Below are 22,165 nucleotides of genomic sequence, written 5' to 3' on the forward strand. Positions count from 1 at the left end.
TACAGGCAGCTGCACCCCCCTTCAACACCTTAGCAGGACATCAATGAGTCTGACGAAGCCCAGGATGTGGGACCAGTTCCCTTCTGCCTGGGTACCCTGGGGAGGATGGGGATTGCCCCTAGGTATCAGAGCACAGGGGGCAACGGACATGCTTTGTAACCAGCTGCTGCTTCCTCAGTCCTTTGGTATCTTGAGTTGGCCTGACAGTGGCCCAGGAGCATCTGCAGATCAGCAATGAAATGCTGAGCTGGGAAGACATGGGAGCAGCTGGGAATCCTGTCCCAGAGCAGGTATGTGTCAATCCCAGAGCACACATGTGCACCACTCCGCTGGGACCAGATGGATGTGCAGCCTGGAGCCCTCTGCCCCGGTGGGTACAAGAGGGATGTACTGTCCTGCACTCCCTGGTACAAATGATTTGGCAAAGTCGGAGCCAGGACTTGTCTTGAAAGGCTGGAGGAGAAGGGTCAGGCATTTTTCTTTCCTCTTGGGCACTGATTGGTTCAAGTCTGTATCACAGTGAAGTCTGACAAGTGGGGAAGAAACCCAAACCACCTTCCCTGAAAGAGGAAGCCTCATTTGCCTGCCTGGCTCAGGCTGGAGAGGACAGGCTCACCCAGCCAGGCACATCGGATCCACTGCTGACCACGGGGCTTCCATCGCTCGGTAGCAGACTTTGGACCATCTCCCTCCAGCCAACAGGGATGCTGGAGGAAAGCAAGCGGCCAAACCAGCTCCATCCTGGGCTCACCCCGGAGCCCTCCTCAAACACAAGTAAACATAAAGAGAAACTAAGAGGCACTAATAACGCAGATACAGGAGGCTCAGGCTTGAGAGCATCAAACCTGGCTCCGGACGTCTTCCCCCAGCTGGAGAAAAGCCGAGTCCCCGTTTCAGATCTCCTGCAGCGAGTAGCCAGGGTCGCTGCGTTCCCGCTTCACCAGCGGCTCCCCCATGCTCCGGGAGTCCGCGTCCACCTCGTTGCCCAGGTCACCAATGTCATCTGCAAAGGACAGGGCTCAGCGTGAGAGTGGCACTCAGAGGGGAAGAGGTTCTTCTTCCCAAGAGGGCAGGGTGGAAGAGCCTGCACGAGCTTCCCCCTCCCAAGGAACTCAGCCCTGGGTGGCAGGACTTCCCCCGAGGGACAGGAGGTACCTTTGTCCAGCAGCGTTGGGGACAGGGATGTGAGGTCACCAAACTGAAAGGAAAAGGAGTTACAAGGTAAGTGAGGCTCGCTGGAGACCCAAGGCGCCAGACCTGCAAGCTGGCACCTATTCCCAAGCGATTCTAACAAGCAGCTGGAGCGCTCAGGAGAAGCCACAACCAGCAGCAATGGTAAAGAACAGCAAAACCAACCACGTGTTCTGGGAAAAGGTCTGTAGCTGCCATTTAAACCTCTGGGCAAACACCTCCCACAACAATCCAGGGCAGGACTGAGCTCTGGAATGAAGGAAGAAATTGTTCCATCTCCCAAGTCACATCCAAGTGCAGGCACAGACCAAAGGATGGTGCCTTTTCTCCAGCCCTCTCCATCTGTTGGGCAACTGCTCACCCAAGCCATCCCAGCTCATCACCTCTCCTGGGACTCTACCATCACTTCACCTCCCTACAACTCTCTGTAAAGCCTTTGCATTCGTGTCAGGAGAGTGTTTTGGCTTGCAAGGCCATTGTGCCAAGTGTAATGAGAGCTGGGGATATACTTGGCTCTGAAGACGTGTTGTCTCCTTCTGAAACACTACATTGCTATAACAATAACGCTGAAAGGTCCTGCAAAGTGGGGCAGCAGAAGGAACTGTGGAGAGCTGGGGCTCTAAAGGGAGCAATGGAAATGGAAGGATGTGAGAGATTCACCCTCTTTTGGTGGGAAGACTCAGCCCCCTCCTGGAGAACAGAAATAGTGCAAGAGTTTAATGAAGGCAAGGCAAAAAGTGCAGGATGAAAGATTCCCACAGGCAGCTTTCCTGGGAGCCACTCTCTGCCTTTCATGTTCCTTTAACATCAGTAAAGAGAGGGCTTTTGTCGGGAATAGTGAGAACTCGCAGCACTGCTGACTTGGTGCAACAGCACGGGTCTAATAGGAGGGGAAGGGGAAGCAAAAGGCACACACAGCTGATCTGTGCGGCTCACATGAGCTCCATGGAAGGAAGAAAACAGCTGAAAAGAGCAGAGAGTTGCAGGGAAAGTTACTTTTGGACCTTTCCTTGCTCGGTTTAGTTCTTGTGTTTGCTCTGGCAGGAACCCCAAAGTCAGGGCTGGTACCCACAGGTTATGGAGAGAGGTGGGGAGATCCTTTTCCTCCAAAACCCAGCTCGACTGCCCCAAACCCCCCCCACAGCTCAAGTATTAGGCAGCCAGGATGAAAGATGCTCAAGGAGCTGGAGCCTTGTGCCAGGCACTCAAAACAAGTCAGTAAATCATTCAGCAAAGCTGGTTATAAGAACATGCTGAGGTGGTTGTGAACCAACCACTTCTCTTTGAGCGCTGGTAAATTTGGGTCTGTTTCTAGGGAATAAACAATTCTCACCTCTCCCATGACGGCAATTGGCATCTCCCCCGTTGCCTGGGCAACACGATGCTCTACCAGATAAAACATGTATTCATCATAGAGCAGGCGAATGAGGTGGAAGGAGCCAAAGCTGGCAGCACTGCGCAGGGTGAGGTCACGGATCACCATGGAGCTGGAAAACGGCCACAAAACAAAGTATTCGGGTTGTGTTTTGCACTTGCATCACAGCTGATGTGACTTCTTGACCCTGCCAATGCTCTGTTTCTACCTCTAGCCCAAGAGTAGCAAAGCACTTTATAAGAACTGAGTTGATGGAGCATCCTACCCCCATCCCAAAAGGATACAGGAGACACAACTGTACCTTTCTGTACCAGGGCAGAGCAACAGCTAACCAGAGTTGCATGGGAGTAAAGAAATTGGCCTTGGCTTTTCAAGGAGCTATTGACATGCCCTAAGCCCCATGCAGAAATATCTGCAAAATGAGAAAGGAGATGTACCTATAGAAAGACCATTTCAACAGGAACTGCCTGGCTGCCTTGGGGAAGCTGGGACTGCCCTCATGGTGCTTCAGGACTTGAGTAACAACGTTATCCAGCCAACTTGCCCACTGATCCAGAGAGCTCTGCTGCTGCAGAGTGAGCTTGAAATCCTGCTCCAGCTTCTGTACCATGCCTTCCTTGCACTGGCACACCCATGAGGCTTGCTCCTGCTCAGAAAGAAGGGTTGTGTTACTCATGCTAAGCCTCAATGGTTGTTGCATCCCATCCCAGGAATTCATTTCTTAGTAGACAAGAACTGTGCATAAGCTCGGAATCCTATCTCCTCTGATTCATCCAGACTACAGCACAATATTATTGTTAAAACTATATAATGGTTGGCACCACTGCTTCTTACAGAAATTCCTTAACGCCTGCTCCCCTCTTCACAGTGCGATGGCAAACTTACCTGGAAAAGTAACATTAAACCACGAAATTGCTCATTTAATTGCTTTTTAGTATTGGAAAGAAGATGATGGCTACCAGAAGGGAACCTCCTTAGAGTCCCAGTTCTAGACAATGTGACATAGGGAAAGGCACCACAAGTTACCTGCACATTGGCAAAGTCGACTCGGTTGAGGTCACTGAGCATCTGGTTTATCTGCGAGGTGTTCTGCAGCACAGCCCGGGCAGCCTGGGCCAAGTGGTTCAGGGATGTGTATCTCCGTAACGTCTGTGCGAAGGCACTCACCACCCCGACCTGCAACACAGGCACAGGGCTCCGTGAGGAGGAGCCCATGGAGCTGGGACACGAGCTCCGTGTTTAGCTCAAGCACACAGCACACATCAGCTGCGGTACCCTGCAGAGCCCCACTTGTGCTGCTGCCCAAAGCATGCCCGAGCTCCTTCAGAGCAGCTCTTTGGCAGCATCCTGCAAACCAGCCTCTGTGTTTCTTTGCTTTAAGCTAACAGGTTTTCACACTCTGCCTCCAGCAGAGACCAGCAAGGTGAGAACAGGCTACAAGAATACATGGCTTCAGGAGAGAGGAAGTAGGAGCCTTGGGTTCAGTCTCTGCAATGCCATTCAGTCCATGAGGTGTCCTGTGCTTTTTAGCAGGACAAACCTCATTCCAGTGCTGGGATTTTCTTCCACAGAGCCTTTATCTGGGATCTTAGGGTAAAGGAATGGTTCAATGGACAGAGCATCATCACCTGCTGGTACAAAGGAATTTCCCTACGGGTCACAGAATGGTTTAGGTTGAAAGGGACCTTAAAGCTCACCCAGTTCTGACCCCTGCCATGGGCAGGGACCCCTTCCACTAGAGCAGCTTGCTCCAAGCCCCGTCCAGCCTGGCCTTGAACACTGCCAGGGATGAGGCATAATTATTCTGGTTCATAACCATCCATTACACTGTGTTAGTCTGGAGCACACGCGGCCAAAACCAAGCAGTGATTTCCAGTCACTGGAAAACTGCAACACAGAGACACTCGCTTCCTATCTCTGACCTGTATCATGCTCCTTCTGCTTACCTTGGTCTGGACAATCTCGGGGGGAAAGTCACTCATGGCATTCATCAGCCACCCTTCCAAACTCTTGGCAAAATTACGGATTGCCTGGGTGAGTGTGCCTGCAAAGAAGACTGCACAGTTAGAAAGGATGCTCCACATCATCTTTGGACACCACTTTCTAGCTTTAAGACTGCCGTGGAAAGCACAGCCTCTAACCTGGTTAGCTGTGATCTCCATTAGCATCAAGGAAATCAGCTGAGTCCTGAGATGCAATCAAAGTTTTCTTATTCTCTAATGTTGTTACTCCAACTTTACTTCTTATTCTTATTGTCTTGTTCTATCCCATTCTTTTCTCATTCTTAGGTCTTCTGAGCATTCTGTAGATGTTGAAATCTGCTCTTTACAGACACCCATGTGCCCCAGCACATAGACTAGCAACAGCAGCTCAGAGGGATGAGGCTTTCCAGTGCTGCTCAGCCCATCACTGATCTCCCATATGGAAGCTGACCTCAAATTCCCAGGAGTGCAGCAGGGGACAGGATTGTCCTACCCAAACAAAGATACTATCTCAAAGGAAGCATCTCACAAGGATTAGCTCTTGTGCATTGAGGCTATGCTTTCACCTTGACTCCTAGCCAAACTCAGGAGATGGGATATGCCATAAACCAAGTTTTAAAAGGCATGGGAATTTTCAGGGGCCACGAGGCACCATCGACAGCAATGCTGCAAGAGGAATATTGTTGTTGCCACAATATTTTGGCTTGTATTCAAAACAAACCCCTCTAAATCTGCTTTTATAATGGAAATCTTTGTGACAAGTGGTAGCCTGCCTGATGGCTGTTTGTCAGACAAAACATCCCATGATCCCGCTGCAGGATACTCACTGGGCACTGGTCTGAGCACGTCTGGGATGAGAATCTCCACCAGGGCCTGGTACAAGATGTGATCACAGCTTCTCATCCACTTGAGGATGGGTTCGTGTTTGCACAGATTGATCAGCTTCTCTTTCGAGAGGGCTGCTTCATGTTCCTCACTGTGGGAGGAGGAGGGAGGCAGCGTTAGCAGCAGGTTTGCGCTCAGTGTGTTCACTCTTCTTGAGCTCTAACCCATTTTCAGCAGACAAAAAGCAAAAGCCATTGGTGCTTCGTTCAAAAGGAAATCTCTGATTGCTTGTACAAGTCTTGTCTGCCTCTGCAAGCACCTCTGTGTCCATGGGCTCTGAGCACAGCTTTCCCTCAAACCCACATCTCCTGGTGCTTGCCCTGCCTGCCTTTGCTTCTGTCTGCATTGCCTTTCACATGCTTATGTCTGTGTGAACATGGGAATTGTACTTCAGCACAGACATTTCAGTAAGCAAAGGCTTAGCTGACTCCTCCCTACAGACCCAGCTATTTCAAGCATAGAATCATAGAATGGTTTTTGTTGGAAGGGACCTTAAAGCTCATCCAGTTCCAAACCCTGCCACGGGCAGGGACCCCTTCCACTGGAGCAGCTTGCTCCAAGCCCCTGTGTCCAACCTGGCCTTGAACACTGCCAGGGATGGGGCAGCCACAGCTTCTCTGGGCACCCTGTGCCAGCGCCTCAGCACCCTCACAGGAAGAGCTTCTGCCTTATCTCCAACCTGAACTTCCCCTGTTTCAGTTTGAACCCATCACCCCTTGTCCTATCACTCCAGTCCTGATGAAGAGCCCCTCTTGTAGCCCCCTTCAGACCCTGGAAGCTGCTCTGAGGTCTCCATGCAGCTCCTCTTCTCCATTTCTAAAACCTTTACACCTCTTCTCTCTGCTCTAAACCTCCTCAGCTGTAGCGGTGGCAACAAAAAGCTTGCAGCAAACGCTGTTAGAGCAGCTCAGCCAGTACTGACAGCTACTACAAATGGTTTCACAGAGTTTAACACCTTCAAATGCTGAATGTTTTCAGAGGGAAAAAGAACTGGTGTTTGATGAGAACAGAGTGTATTGTCTCTTGCTGAAGGAGGTCAAGCAAGTTGCATTATTTTCACTTTATAGATGTATGGAAACTTTTTTTGCATGATTAATGCATAAGACACTTGGTTAAACAGCAAGCAGAGAAAACCGAAGCCTTAATGCACTGCCAGCGCATCAAAGCAGAGCCGCTCTGATGTTATGTTGGGAATTGAGAATTTGGAAGGGACTTTCCCCATGTGTTACATTAAAAGCATGAAAGCCAAGCCTTGGACATACTATAAAGGTACTTGAAGCCTCTGCCTGAGCAGTTTTAAATGAACTCCACAAGCTAGGACAGCCCCATGGAGGAACTGGCCATCAAGTACCTGAACTTTCTGTTAAGTGGAACCATAATCTGCATTTTATTGTGCTTTCAATATGCCACTTTGATAATATTTGGGGTTTATATTTGTATACCTATGAATCAGGGGGAGGCAGTGATTTACCTATAGCAGTGGTATGGAGAGGTACTAGAGCACACAGCCTTAGCAAGACAGGCTGGTTTAGACAGAGCCCTGCGGAAATGCTGCCTCCAGCGTCCGAGTGAGCCTGTCTGTACCTAGCACAGCTCTCTGGGTGCTGCACTGTGCCTTGGAGATACAGCCTGAAGTAAAGGAGATTCGGAAACAAACAAACACAGCTAGAGTAACACAGCAGGAATAGATCCACTGGGTAACATCTACTGAGGACAACTGTACAGATTCCTATGGGGTATTTGCTGATTACCTAAACTTTAAGGCCAACGAAGTGAGTCAGTCTCAATGTCACTGAAACCTCAGAGCCTGAGATGTCACTCCAGATGGATACCTAATGGCACGGAATCCTTACTGTCTGCTCTTAATGACCATTTACATTCTCATCCATCTCTGCATTTTGGATGAGCAGCTGTTACAGGAGGTTAAAGGCACAGAGATGTACACGATCAGAGCGGATGCTTTCCTCAGGGGTCTGAACTTCGTGTGCTTGTCACAAGAAACACTCCTGACAACCTTTGCAATGATTCTGCTGGGAAGCAAATACTTTTGAGTCCTACCGAGCGCTCAAAACGCCTCATGAAGCTGAAAATACTGCAGGCATTTTTAAATGGATAAATACCACGCCAAGAAACGGAGCGCTCTGAACGAATGGAAGCGTGTACCTGGACGGCAGAGCAGCAGAGCCATCACTAGATGGTGTTTTAGGACTCCAGAAGGATTGCCACAGTTTCTCAATGTAATGAAACTGAAGATTCATGACAACATCCAAAGTCACCTAACAACAACAAAGAACAGAAGTCATTAGCTGCTCTGCCAGCATCTTGTCACATGGTGTGAGCATAGATTTCATGTGCTGCCATTTAGATTAAATAATTTACAAGGAAAAGAACAGGAAATGCACGGGTTTAGCAATCAACACAGCATAAAACTTGTCACAGAATGAAAAAAGAACATAGAGCACAATATTTAAGCTGTATTGCCTAGCAAGTCAAGTGTTCCCTATCATATTCTGGCTTTTCCTAAGAGCAGGATATGAGATGAGCACATGAATTATTTCCCACATTGATTAATAAATCCATTTAAAACATTCCAAATCATCACCTCGCAGTGTTGCCTGTAAAGAAGCTGCAGAGTTTTCACATCATTCATGGTCACCCCGTCTTGTAAGAGGATGCTGCCTAGATCAGGGGCTGGGAACTCAGGAAAGACATGGGTTACATCTAGGGAAAAGAAAAGATTGGGAACGACAGTGAGAGTTAGGAGCACTCAGTTACTCAGTTACACTCAGCACTCAGATGAGCACAAGGTGCTGCTGTTGTGGGTGATAATCTTTCATGTTTCAGTTGGGATGAAATAGGAGGAATAAGACTGATGATTCAGTGTTCTCCCTGATTCATGTTGGTACAGGGGGCAAAAAGAGAACAAGCACAGCCCCTTAGTTCGTGTAGAAAGGGAAATGTTTTCTTTCTCTTTGTAATAAAAGGAAGAAGAATACATTGTCCTCTCTACCACACTTCCCATTAGGTTTTCTCCCAAGCCTGCAAAATGCCTTTCTGGTATTTTGAGAGTACGATGGAATACAAAAGATGGATCAGGAGCAATTGTATTTCAGAGCTGGCTGGGATTTGCTGTCTCCTGGAGGTGATGGAGACACGTAGAGCCAGGACCAGCAAAGCCAGAGAGCTCGTCTCACAAGGGAAGGTCCACATGGATCATCCACCCTCAGATAGGTTACTGCAGCCTTTGGAATGAAGAGAGTCACTCCCTGCCGCTGCCAGGCTCTTCAGGACCTCCACTCCTTCCATCCAATTTGGGGAAAACCAGACAGCTTAAGAAGCCTCCTCACCTATGAACTGCTGGTGATGCTGACTTTGAGCAGCAACCGATTGCTCTGGCGTAGTGTGTGAGTTACTGTTGGAGCCACTCTCTGACATTCCATCCATCTTCTGAGCTGGTCTATACCTGAATGTAGAGCATGGTTTGGGATTTACACAGGCAGGAGCAAACACACTCTATTTGCAACACAGGCATGAAGACTTCTGCCTTCATCATGTAATACATGAGCTTACATTCAAGCAGAGGAGGGGAAATGAGAACCTCCTTTCGAAAAGCACTCCAAAGGTGGAATTAAAGGGGCTAAGAAGTTTGCCCAAGGTGACAGCAACAGGAGAAGCAGTCACAAAACTAACCACAGCATCATTTAACTTGCACTTCTGCACCAAAAAAACCCCAACAACCAAACAAAACCCAAAATCCACCCAAACACAACAGAAGCCTCCAAGTCCCTTACATTGATTTGGGACAAATAACTCCAAAGCTGAGGTCCTAAAACAGTTTGGTCACAGTGACGTCATGAAAAGGGGCACATATGGTGGCATTCTCTGTAGCAGGGGGCTGCTACAAACAGAATAGGGAGATAATAGTATCATGGAATGGTTTGGGTAGGAAGGGACCTTTATAGGCCACCTCGTCCAGACCCCCTGCAATGGGCAGGGACATCTTCCAATACATCAGGTTGCTCAGAGCCCCATCCAACCTGGCCCTGAACGCTTGCAGGGATGGAGCATCTCCGGAATCATTGTTGGACCCTTCCATTTCTCAGTGCAGCCAGGGACTCGCAGCCCCCTCTTCCACAGCTCAGCTCTGGCACTGCAGCAACACTTGGGTTTGACCTGTCCCAACAGGCTCCCTCTGCTCCCAAGTGAAGCCAAGTCCCAGGATGTGGTCTGCTGCATCCTTTGGGAAAGGACCCTTGCCCTTGGCAGCATCAGGGGCACGGCTTGTGAGCTCCAAGCTGCTGCAGCACCTACCTTTGCTTCTGGTGGACGGGCTGCTGTCTCATTGCCATGTATTGTGTATCCTCCTGCAAACGGTTCAGCGGAGACTCTGGCTTTAGGCGGATCCCATAATAATGATATTTGGAGTTTCCCCTGGAAGTGTTGAAATTGCTCAGTGTAAGCAAGTTAATGGAAGGGACATCACAGCCCTGCTGGTTACTCTTAGGTTTGCTTTGACAATATACCCTGCTTCTCATAGCACGCTTTGCTTTGCTGCCAAGCACTACGAGAATTCCTGAACTGAGGAACTAATGAATGCCATCATCCCCTATAAAATCTAAAACCACGAGTCACAAAGTTCAGTGACATCCACACGGAAAACCCAGCCAGGTTTCTTCCAAGTAACCCATGGTAACCAGAGAAGAAGAGACACGTGTTACAATACAAAGTGCTATTTAACAGAAAGACAGAAAGACCTCAGGGGATGCTGCTATTTGATTAGGATTTAAGGATTTGCTTTTTTCCATGAAAACAAACTTCCATCTTTATCAAGGCTTGGAGAAAATGAGCCTGACTGAACAGCCAACTACGATAAGAAAAATGTCTTTCTGTTGCCAACCCTTTGACAGCAACAGCAAGAGCCTTTGATGTGGCTTTGTTCTCGGAGTTGCTCATTTTGGGAGGTTTTGTGAAAACTAAAAGCTTTTTGCAAGCGAAAGAGGCTGTAATTCTTCCCCCTGGGCTGGCCAGTGAAGCTGCTGCCGTGTATCTCGGGAGAGCATCTTTCCATCACATCAGACAGATGTGTCAGCTCCAGTTTTTCCATCAAACTGGAATTTTGCACTCCCCAAGCATCTGCTTTTGGGAGGGAGAAGGACAATTATGCAGCCATGGATACACGATGACAGCGTGTCCAACTTGGCTTAGCCAATCTGTCCCTAATAACAGTTGAGCTGAGAAGGAGCAGGGGAGCAGCAGGAAGGTCTCCAGAGCCCCTATTGGGGATGCTTCAAATTCATTTGCTGTGTCACCATGACATGGTCTGGAGGCACCTTAAATCCAATGATGCTTCCCATTGGAAAATTAGATAGAGAAATGTAAGAGAGGAATATTTGTCAAAGAATTAACCCTTTCTTCCGTGCTGACTTGTCTCGTCTTTGGCACTGTACCAAAGGGGGGTTGCACACACTGAGTGCTCAGGTATGAAGTACACCTTGGCCACATCTTAAGTGATTTTAAGTGCCTGCAAATTAAATGACTGCTGCATTTATAATTTCAGTTGATGAATAAGCAAATCATGGTGGGCAGCTATTTCCATCTTTACTAAGGTATCCATCCCAGCCTGCACACTTGCAGTTTTAAGTGGGGTTTTGCTTGTTATTTTCCTTTAATCCTTAATTTCAGATCTCTTGCACTTGAACCAATCTAAAGAAATCCAAACTCTTCTTATGACTGTTGCCTCCACATTCCAGCTGTGGAATGCCTTGCACACATCTGGTTTTGTTCTTCTTTAGAAGCCCAAATATCTAAGCTTGAGTTTGGTTATAAAATCCTGCACAATCAGAGCAATCTGTATTTCTCCAGTGTATAAATTCAAAGCTGGGATAAATGCACACTCAGCTCTGCAAGCCATGCAGGTTCTTTGGATGCGCCCTGGTAGGACACATGTAATTCAGAGCAAGTATAGTTTCTTAGACTATGCTTTTGTTGTAACATCCTATGGATCTTTGATCCTATAAAAGAAAACCTCTGTCACAAGTTCAGCTTTGGGTATCCAAGAAATAACCCATTTCCATCTGTACAGCCTGTCTGCATCCAGAGGTGGACCCAAAGGGAGAAACCATTGCACAGCACCAGAATTTGGAGCCATGGGTTAAACCCAGCCAGCAACTCAGCACCACGCAGCCCCTCAATCGCCCTCCGCCTTCCCTTCCCCAGGCAGGATGGGGAGGAGAATGGAAAGAAAGTAAACCCCATGGGTTGAGATAAGAACAGTTCGATAACTAAAGCAAAACATACTGTTACTACTACTACTAATGATAAGGGAAATAGTGGGGGAGAGAATATAAAACTAAAAGGGGAAAGGAAAAATAAACAATAAACATAAGTGATGCCCAATACAATTGGAATGCCCCTTTGGCTAGTTCAGGTGTCCTGTCTCTGCTTCCTCCCAGTTTCCCATGCCCCTCCTCACTGGCAGAGAATGAGACTAAAAGTCCTTGATCAGGGTTAAGTGCTACTGAGCACCAGCTAAACCATCCCTGTGTTATCAGCATTGTTCTCAGGCTAAAGCCAAAACACGGCATTGTACCAGCTACTAGGAAGAAAATTAACCCTATCCCAGCTGAGTTACTTCATCTTGTTGAGACAGCAATGGAATGAGAAGGCAGCCTAGGTTCAAACAGCATATTCTTTCAACTCCTTAGGACAGGGACTTAGACCAAATTCCACTGTGTGGCTGGACAAGGCACTGACCCCAGAGACCTGGAGTGTGTCTGCCATCACTGTATTGGCAAGCCTCTCACACTGCTGATTCCTGGTGAGAAAGCAGCTTTGCCTCACAGGAAACCACTTCCATGCCTCACAATAGCAACTCTTTTCCCTACAAGATCACGGTTGGTTGTTTCTGTCGATCTCAGAAGAAAGACCTGTGCCTGCTCAATGATGCTTGGCAGGTCCTCAATCTGCATGAGAGGTGCTGTGGGAGGGTTGAGGTTTGTATTTCAATGTAGACTTGTACCAACCTGGTTCCCAAGCGACGAGTCCTCAGCCCCATGAACACTGAGCGGATGAGCTTCCCAAAGGAAGCAGCATTCACCGGATCCAGTTTGTGCTCCTGGCAGTGCCTCAGGTAATGGTTGTAGAGGGAGCTCCTGGGAAGGCTGACACCTTCCGCTGTCTCGTAGTTGTCCAACAACCACTGGAGCTTTATGTGTGGAAAACATAAAGAAAGAACACATGGAAGTCTAAAGAGAGCTGGAACGGGCCCCGTCAAACAGTGTCAACGCCTAAATGTCAGGACAGCCCATCTGCCCTTTCAAGAGAGCTTCATGCTGGGCGCTTCATTTCTCTAAGTTCATTTGTATAACTTATGCCAGCTGCATTTTGATAAAAGGACCCCAGCCCAAAGCTCATCACCCAAACAGGCTTTGCACAACCCAGGCCACCTGCCAGCAAAGTGTCCACCTTGGATTCCTGCAGAGCCAAAATCAAGCTGTAAAACCTCCTGTTTTCCAGGAATAACGATGTTCAGATGCTGCCACAGAGGAATAAAGGAACCAAATACGCTGCAAAGTCTTTATCAGTGTGCAGATTGGCATGCGTCTGCAAGTGTTCCCCTACTAACAACATCAACAGTTACCAAAGCAAGCTCCAAAACCTGAGGGGGTCCATCCACTTTTCAGTATTCACTGTCTGAACTTCTCCTGACATTTCTGTTGATGAAAGAGTGCAATGAATCTGAATGCAGAGCTCCAGCCCTGCCTGCACAGGAGGCACAGCTCACCAGACACAGCTACATTCCCCCATCAGTGGCAAAGCACACTTGGGTTGTGGATGCCAAACCATCGGCCACATCATTTCCTTGCAGCGCACATGTTGCAATTAAGAACAAACTGAATCGAGAAATCAGCAGGATTTAACCATGCACAGGGATGTACAAGTTGGTTTGTACTTAAGTTGTCTCCACTCCTACTCCAGTATGTGGATCTTTTCTATCATTTTCTCCTGCTGAAACCAATCCATCACTCCACTTGTGTTTAATAGCCATAGCTCTGTGAAAATACCACCTGAAATGTGAGGGGCATCTCGGACACCTCACTCCATTATTTCCTGTTTAGGTATCTCATATCCAACATCGCTCTCACAAAAAGCCTTTTCAGCACTTACGAACACATGTTCTGTGGTCCCCATTCATGTACCCAAATCTAAACTCCTGCTCCAGAAAACGAGCTGAATCCCAAACTGTACAGTTCAAACGATTCCATTCATTACTTGGGTTTGATCCAAAGCAACCACAAGTTCAAAGCACTGGCTCCATCAGTGTTGGTGGCCTATGGAGCAGATCAGAGACTGCCACAGCTGTAAGAAGAAATGCCTCCTGGCCATTTCCCTTCTGTCCTGCTTTTCAGAGAGCTACTTGTTACCTTCCCACCTTCCTTCACTTACTCATCACCTAAGTCACTCTTTGCTGTTATTCCACAGACAAAGATCTTTCTGACCTCCAAACCCTACAGCCCTAAGCGCTTGTGTTTCCTAATGACCATGTCCCAAGAGACATCACTGCGAGGCCCCCAAAAGCTGTTCTCTAGCCCTGAGCCTCCCCCATCCTTTCAGCCAGTGCTAACAAAAGTGGACCTGGGTGTTTGTGACATGAAAGCTCAGCAGGAGCTCAGTTTTAAGTGGTCCACATCTGAGCTACTTCAGCCCATCCCCTGTATGTCAAAGATTCACGATGAAGAAGGGTCTTTTCTTTTTTAACCATTTATGGAGCTGTTGGAGCAAGTAAAGAGGAGGCCATGGGGGTGATCAGGGGCTGGAGCACCTCCTGTATGGAGCCAGGCTGAGAACATTGGGGCTGTTCAGCCTGGAGAAGAGAAGCTGCGTGGAGACCTCAGAGCAGCTTCCAGTGTCTGAAGGGGGCTACAAGGATGCTGGAGAGGGGCTCTTTGTCAGGGAATGGAGTGATAGGACAAGGGGTGATGGGTTCAGACTGAAACAGGGGAAGTTCAGGTTGGAGATAAGGAAGAAGCTCTTCCCTGTGAGGGTGCTGAAGCGCTGGCCCAGGGTGCCCAGAGGAGCTGTGGCTGCCCCATCCCTGGCAGTGCTCAAGGCCAGGTTGGACACAGGGGCTTGGAGCAAGCTGCTCCAGTGGAAGGGGTCCCTGCCTGTGGCAGAGGTTGGAGCTGGAGGAGCTTTGAGGCCCTTTCCAACCCAAACCATTCTGTGCTTCTCTGATTTATCCTGTGGAACACACTGAACGTGGATCATGCATTTCTTTTCTAACCCTGTTCTAATCCCAAGCCTTAAAAAAGATAGAAAAGTTGCAGGTTACGATGGGAAATTCAGACACAGGTAAAATCTTCTCATTTCAATTTGACCCTGGCCATTTTTAGTCTAATCCCAGATATTTCTAGAATATTCCCTTCATCTTTCAGCTTTCTTTTGCTTTATAGTCCTTTAAACATTACAGAGTTTCACTATATGAACTCCCACGATTGAATTAGAAATCTCTTATGAAACGCACAGAAAAACCTAAAAAAGAAATCTGTCAGAATATAAATATTTCACAAAAACATGATTTTTGCTCTTCCTGCATTAGCAAGAACAGAGCAAGCGCTTAAAATGAGACCATTAAAGATTCCTTGCCATTTGGAACCCTTCTTCTTGAATTTCGCTCGGTTGTGACAACGACAAAGATATTCTATGCTTTCATTGCTGTGCATACTATGAGCAGGTTCCAATCAAATCACTGCAGCCGTGTGCTGCTGTGTTTGTTACGGGCACTGCAGGGGAACATTCCCAGTTCATTTCTGCTCTAACTTTATTTCTGTTGTTTGGTTTGATTTAGAAATAAACATCTTTAGCAAATGATTTGTCTTTCTTTGATTCAAGGATGGCTCCTAAGGACGGAAAAAGTGGTACATGGGGCTATCGGAGAAAACAAAACCCCTTTGTTTTCTGAAGGTCCAGTTTTGGAGAGGTTTTCTTATGGGCACTTCTATGAAAAACAAGCCAATGAAGACACACCTTTGTGGTTCGTATTTCAGGTGGTTTTATCTGAGACTAAAAAGACCAGGTTCTGAAGTCCTGGCTCAGCCCAGCCCCTTAGGAGCGAGCCTGGCAGTGTTCAAGGCCAGGTTGGACGGGGTTTGGAGCAAGCTGCTCCAGTGGAAGGTGTCCGTGCCCATGCAGGGGATTTGAGCTGGATGAGCCTTAAGGTCCCTTCAACCCAAACCAGGCTGGGATTCTATGATTCTCTGACCCTGGGCCACCTGTGTGCTGAAGAGCATCCTGAGCTCAGCGATGGGGAGAAGTGGTTTCCCACCAACCTTCTGCAATTAAAGTTCTACCAAAACCTATGTATTTTCTAAAGAAGTCTCTTTCCTACACCAGGTGCCTGTTAGCTCTGCTCCCGAGCCACCCATGTACATGAGCACAAACTCCAGCATCACCTGCCATTCCCCAAGCAAGGAGATTCACCTTTCATTAGGCCATTACATTCCTCCTCCAGCCAAGGGACAATCATCCCCTTAAACAGTTTTCCTAGTTGGAAATGGATGATCTTAAGGTCCTTTCCAACCTTAACTATTCTATGATTCTCCTTTTCCACTTACATACTATTCGGGGTAAGCTCTTGTCCTCAGCACTACTTAAGAACCATTCAGAAGTCCAGCGGTTTGATGGGGGTTTATTTTGGGGTTTGGGGGTTTTTTCTTTAATAGGAAGTGAGGAAAAAACACCTTTCCCCCTCCTCCTATGAGTGCTATGGCTATGGAGGAGCTGCAGGGCCTCAGGCAGGTGATAGCATCCAACAGCTTCCCTCCGTGCAGAGCTTTAGGCACTCGAGCACAAAAATTGCTGTCATTTTGCTCCCATTTCTTTGCATCATCTCCAAGCTCGTAATTGGCAAGGAAATAATCCTCTGACCCAGCGACTCTGGAGCCCACTTGTGAGCAGAGCCCTTTCAGCAACAGTAATAGATCGACACGATTTCATTAGAACCATCATGTGTCACTGGGGTATTAACATTAGCTTAAGCTTCCAAATTTGGTATTTCAAGTGCACTTAAATAACCTTCTCGGAGAGTTTTTGAAGCTAAATTAAGCCATCAAGTGTGGCTCCATTTCACAATCACTTTGGTTAAACAGCATTATGTAAAAAGAACATTCCTCTTGACTGAGATACCTTTCGTTTTCCTTGTTGCGCTTGAAACAAAGATTCCTGGCACGAACCATCCGCTGACAACAACAAAATAAACCAGGATCCCACCAATGTACACATGTGCAAACTGTGACATTCAAAACCAGGGACAGAACACTACAAGGATGGGGCCTACAAGGATGCTGGAGAGGGCCTCTTCATCAGGATCTAGCGTGATGCATCCCTGCCTATGGCAGGGGGTTGGAACTGGATGATCTTAAGGTCCTTTCCAACCCAGACCCTTCTATGATGCTATGATTCTATGAACACTGAATGAAAAACTCTGCAACCTGAAGGCTAAGAGCAATTCAGTTACAACAGTGCAGTTAGCATCATCCCACACCTTCCTCAGCTGGTAGCTTTTGTCAAGCTCATATTTTGCTTTCAGCTCTGGCAAATCGGGTTCTTATGTGTGATCTTGACAATATCTTGTGTTGGCCACACAAGTGTTTGGGATAGGTAATGCTCTGCCTGCGTTTTGTCTTGGTTTCTTAGCATAAAGGGGTGGAAATTGAACCACCCCAGAGAGCAGAAAGCCTTGAGGCACAGCACATGCAAGGGAACACGTGCAAAGAGCTGCAGGCTCACTGGGCCATTCCATACACTGTGGTTGGGAGTTGGATGCTCAGTTTATTTGCTTTGGAATTTGCCTTGTGCCAAACTATGAACCATGACCTGAGAAGAGACATATCAGGTTCTTTAATTCTACCCTTCAAGACAAAGGTGGGGAAGATCTGATCAGAGGCTGGATCAGGCCCCAACACCATCCTGTACAGCCTGTGGCCAGATGAAATCTCTTTTCTATCTTCACTTTCTTTCCTCTATCCTTTTCCTGCTCCTTTTCAAACCTCCTTCGACAGCACACCATGACCCACTGCATCCTGCTCTGCACTGGGATGAACAAGAACTCTGCAGAGCAGCATTATCCTTGGCCAAATCTGCTGACAGGAGCCCTGGCTTGGAGCTCAACGTCAGCTTAAGAGAATCAGCCCATTAAGTTTAATGTTCCTTTTATTTCCTTGGGGTGAAAAGGGCAGGGATTTTTGCAGGCCCTAAGAATGACAACAGCTACGCCCCCAAATGCAAAGCAAAGAGAAATCTGTTAGAATAAAGCAGCATCACTTTGTACGCTGTGATGTCGCAGTGCAGAACATGCTTGAGCCTAATCAAAACCCAATGAAATCAAGGCAAGCCCAATGATTTCAACAGGACTTGAATCAGACCCTTCAAATCTCACACAAGCATGTGCTCACTGGTAAGCATTACTGCATGGGAGCCACAAACCATGACACAGAGCACCAGCAGAATAGTGGGAACTTCACACAAAGCAGAGAAATTGTTGGCGTAGTGAGAAGAGAGAGGTCTAGCAAATGGATTTAGCAGAGCATTGTAACAGTAATGGTCTTTCTGAGGCACAGTAAGAGGCAATAAAGGCATTCACAGGAGTAGGCTTTTGGTAGGAGCTATCTAAGGGATATCTGTGCTGATCCCCGCTGAGTTATTGCTGTAGAATTACAAGTTATTTTCCTTCCATCTTTCAATTCCAGTGAAAAGAAAGAACTTCCTCAAATGTGCTTATTTAATTGCCAGCAATTTCCATTGCCAGGCAGATGAAATCAACAAACACAGGGCAGAGGCAGTTACCAGACTCCAGAGCATCTCACCACCAACCATGAACATCCCAGCACGTGGTTCTTGGGGATGGGCAGCGCAGCTGCATCACAGGCTGCTTTGAGAGGCTCGTGCTGCTGAATATACCAAAGAGCTACAAATAATGCTCCTACCAAAGCAGGGAAAAGGTTGTAAATTCTGATTGTAACTTACATGGCTGTTGAGCAAACTGCTTTTGTGTGATGTAATCCCTTCATTTTTTTGTAGGTTTTCAATCGCCATTTCAAGCTAAAGAAAATGTGCATGGGAAAAAAAAAAAAACATAGGGAAAAAAAGAAAAAGAAAGGAAATCAGATAGTTAGCAACAGCCAGATCATTATTTCTTTATTAATATTTGAATGATTAATGCTTTATATCAACAGGCTTGTGAAAAAGAGGCAAACAGATGAGGCACAGTCTTTATGGGATGAAGCTGCAGAGACATTCCTGTATGGCATGCAACCAGCATCACAGCAAGGACTCCTATGAGGGTGAAGGAGCAGACCAGGAGGGGCTGATCTTCCATTATTGCCCACTTATAAAAGAGCAGCAGTTTTCCTTCTCCTTTCCCCTTCATGCCTAGACCAAAACCTCACCAGACAGATAATGTTGCAGCAGGTCAATGGGGATGTGCTATGGAGAAGGTGCATTTTAGCCAGCTCTTCCAAGGCAAACTGGAAGCAATGACTTCAGTTATTACTTCTTCATATCCTGACAAAAACTAATGGCAACTCACTAAGCTAGGGGCACAAGGAGTGCTGACACATAGAATGGGATGTATTAAAGCTCTTTTTGCTGCTGAAGAGAACTGCAAAGGGACTCTGGAGGAAGAAGACAGATTTCATCTTCCAGTGAAGACCAGCTGGCACATTTTGATGCTACTTGTGCTCATGTCCATTATCTCAGAGCTTCACCAAGCAAAGCCCTGGTGGGGCACTCTGGCTCCTGACGAGTTCCTGAGTCTCCCTGTTCCCTTTGCCTGGCTTCTGTTCTATGCTCAGCCTGGCCTTGGCTGCTGCCTTGGGCCCAAAGCCTCTCCTGGACCCTTCTTGTCTTCTCCTTTCTGCTGGTGGGACTCCGTTCCCAATCTCTGTCAATCTCTAGCCAATGAGATTGAGGTCGCAGAGCTCCAGTGCTGCTGAGCACAAGTTTTTTGCAGGTAAGGAAGGAAAGAAAAAACCCCAAACCAATAAACCCCCCCCCCCAGAAGGGACTGCCTGCTCCTGGCAGGAAATGTGCTCAAACCCCTGTTATCTGTGACCTGTTAGCGCAGGCAGGACAAGGCAACCCATCAGCCAGTACAGCTTGCAGTCAGCAGCTATCTCTAGCATCTGTCCTCATTTAACAAGCGTTCTTCTGTAGGCACAAAGCATCTCCACCATGGCCTCCTTCACATAGTAGCCGGGCCCTGCACCCCCTTTGCACTAACTCTTAGCATGGTGAAGATAAAGGTTGAGCTAAAACCAGCCATTTACAAACCCAAGCTCTGTCAGAAAGGTGGGAGAACAGAGCAAACCACATCTAACTTCTGAAGAACACCCAAGCATTCAAACAAAGCCCCATTCCACACCCAAAGACACAGTCTGTGCCATATCCATCTCTGAAAGTGATCCTCTGCTCAAGCACTTCCAGCACAGCTTCCTTGGTTTCCATCCAAAAGAGCCACCATCATAGCACTTCTCAAGTAGTTATCATTGGATTTAAACAAAGGTCAGTCTAAGACAGACTATGTTTCAGTGGGCTGTCCATAACACCCTGGTGTACCATGAGGAACCAAGGCCTGATTGCTGATGCAGCCTTCAGGAAATGAGTCAGTGTTAGAGGGAAACACCATTTCCTTCCTCTGTTCACAGCGTGGTGCCAGTTGAGCAACACCTCTTATGCAAGCACAGCAATGCTGCCTGCCCTCTTGGCACTTCAGTAAGTATCCCATATGAATGGACACTTTGCATCTACAAGAAGCAATATGACAGGGGAAAGACTAAAAGCTCTTAAACACCCTGCACAAAGGTGAGGAGCTTTGAGAACCCACTTATGGGAGGTCTGGAAGATGGTAAAGCCTAATTTAAATGAAGATTAACAGTGCTCTGTTGGCAAAGCCGGAATGGGACTGTTTCATGTGCTGTTTCAGCCCGTTGGATAGAGCAGGACATCATCATTCCAGCAGACATGGAAGTTCTCTTGCTTTCCCATTCCTTGCAGCAGCCTCTCGCATAGCTAAGCCCTCACATTGCTGCCTGCTTTGACATCCATCCCCTTTGCACTACACCCCAGGCCACATGCAAACACTACAGCTTCCTTGGCTACAGCTGCAGGAGCCACGCACATTTGCTTTCTCTCCACAAAGCTCTTAATCCTGCCCAAAGTACACGTTTCCAGGACTGCAGCCTCTCCATCCTCTTTAACACCAGCCTTTCCTACCCTCTGTTTAAGCAAGACATTGCAATGAAAACTACTGCTCCTGCCCATTGATTTGATGGAGTCATTGCCCTCCTTAAGCCTCCCACTATCTCTCCTGCCATTAGGATATGAAATTCAAAGCAGTTGTCATGGCTCTGCTCTATTCCCCTCTGACTCAGGTCTGTGCTGGAGGGACTGGAAGCCTCACAGACACATCCCCATATTGGCTTCCATGCACTATTTCACAGCCTTGCGCCCTCCACAAGACCCAAAGCCATTCCATGTTACAATTCCTTCAGAAAGTCCATTCCCACCTGCAGCAGAGTGGATTTATTTCAGATGCATCTTCATAAAGGTCACTTCCTGAATGCTTTTGTTCTACTGAACAGCTTTACCTGGTGTGATAGCTCCAAACTACAGCTGTTGATGGGGCATTTCTACTGCTTCATTCCACTCGGGCTCTTTCCATTGTGCCCATCACCAGGGGAATGAAAAATGAATACAAAAGACAAACCCCCAAACCCAAAAGCCCCAAAGCCACGAGTGGTGCTGTGCAGCTCTGCAAGATGCAGCCCCACGCGGGTGACAAGATCAGCAGCTACTTCCTCCCATCTCCCTTGAGCAGTAAATCCAGTGCTAGTTTTTAACTCTGACCACTTAAAACACACACAGGCACAATTCCCACACAAGAAATAACCCCCAGCTAACCCAGAGCTGGCATTTGCTCTTCCACCCAAAGCTAAGGCCTTTACCCCTACTTCTCCCTAAGGCAGAGCACAGGTGCTCCAGCATCAAAGACAACCTTTCAAAGCACAAAGACTCAAACCCCATGAAGCCTCTAGGAAACCTCAGGAAGAGAAGCACAACCAGATTTTCAGGAGTGCTCGGTAGCAAACAGCTCCTGCTTTTCTCCCTGGGTGGTGCTGTTCACGTTTTAAAACCTGAATTACACCTCCATTCGTGATTCTGTTTGCATTCACGTGTAGAAAACACACAGAACTCGGGAAGGGAAGGTGAGCAGCAGTCCAGGAATGAGCTCCAGCCCTTCCTGGCAGACCCCTGGTAGGTTCTAGCTGCAGAAAGGCTGGTTTGGGTTACTAATTGCATCCCCCTGTACAGCTGTGCTTTCAGCATCCTGGCACCTCAACTGGCACCATTAAAGCAAATGAGAGCTTATAACATTTCTGTTTGATCAGGATTATCCCTAAAATACATTTTCTGCAACGTGGCATGGGCAGAATACACAATGGTGTAGGAGATACATATAAAGACTTTTTGATCACTGTGCATTTGGCATGATCAGCTCGACACCCCTTTCATACTAGTTATTCACTGTGTTAATAATGGATTATTCAGGTCTTTTCTTAATTAAAAACATCTATTTCTTTATTTTGGGTAAGCCAAGCCCCACGTTTGGCTGCTATTGGAAAATGTTAATATAGACAATTCCTTGGAATTGGAAAGCCAAAACATTTTGCTTGGA

General features: G+C 47.4%; 1 protein-coding gene across 2 annotated transcripts in view; it reads right to left on the reverse strand.

Annotated features, from left to right (window-relative positions):
* Positions 1–814: 814 nt before the first annotated feature.
* The window catches only part of RFX2 (regulatory factor X2), a gene marked incomplete at its 5' end in the record, with an annotated part of 52,097 nt that continues 30,746 nt past the window's right edge, over positions 815–22,165 (reverse strand). Inside the window, 13 exons of one of the 2 annotated variants that reach the window (XM_080633974.1) lie at positions 815–1,003; positions 1,156–1,198; positions 2,525–2,678; positions 3,004–3,212; positions 3,593–3,742; positions 4,513–4,610; positions 5,376–5,524; positions 7,597–7,709; positions 8,036–8,154; positions 8,781–8,896; positions 9,745–9,864; positions 12,456–12,637; positions 18,457–18,531. In XM_080633974.1, the coding sequence (XP_080490100.1) occupies positions 894–1,003; positions 1,156–1,198; positions 2,525–2,678; positions 3,004–3,212; positions 3,593–3,742; positions 4,513–4,610; positions 5,376–5,524; positions 7,597–7,709; positions 8,036–8,154; positions 8,781–8,896; positions 9,745–9,864; positions 12,456–12,637; positions 18,457–18,531 (1,638 nt within the window). In that variant the 3' untranslated portion in view covers positions 815–893. The remainder of the gene's footprint in view (positions 1,004–1,155; positions 1,199–2,524; positions 2,679–3,003; positions 3,213–3,592; positions 3,743–4,512; positions 4,611–5,375; positions 5,525–7,596; positions 7,710–8,035; positions 8,155–8,780; positions 8,897–9,744; positions 9,865–12,455; positions 12,638–18,456; positions 18,532–22,165) is intronic. The other variant, XM_080633975.1, reaches the window with a different exon arrangement.

The sequence above is a fragment of the Psittacula echo genome (genome assembly GCF_963264785.1).
Source record: "Psittacula echo genome assembly, chromosome: 24".
NCBI classification, from domain to species: Eukaryota; Metazoa; Chordata; class Aves; order Psittaciformes; family Psittacidae; genus Psittacula; species Psittacula echo.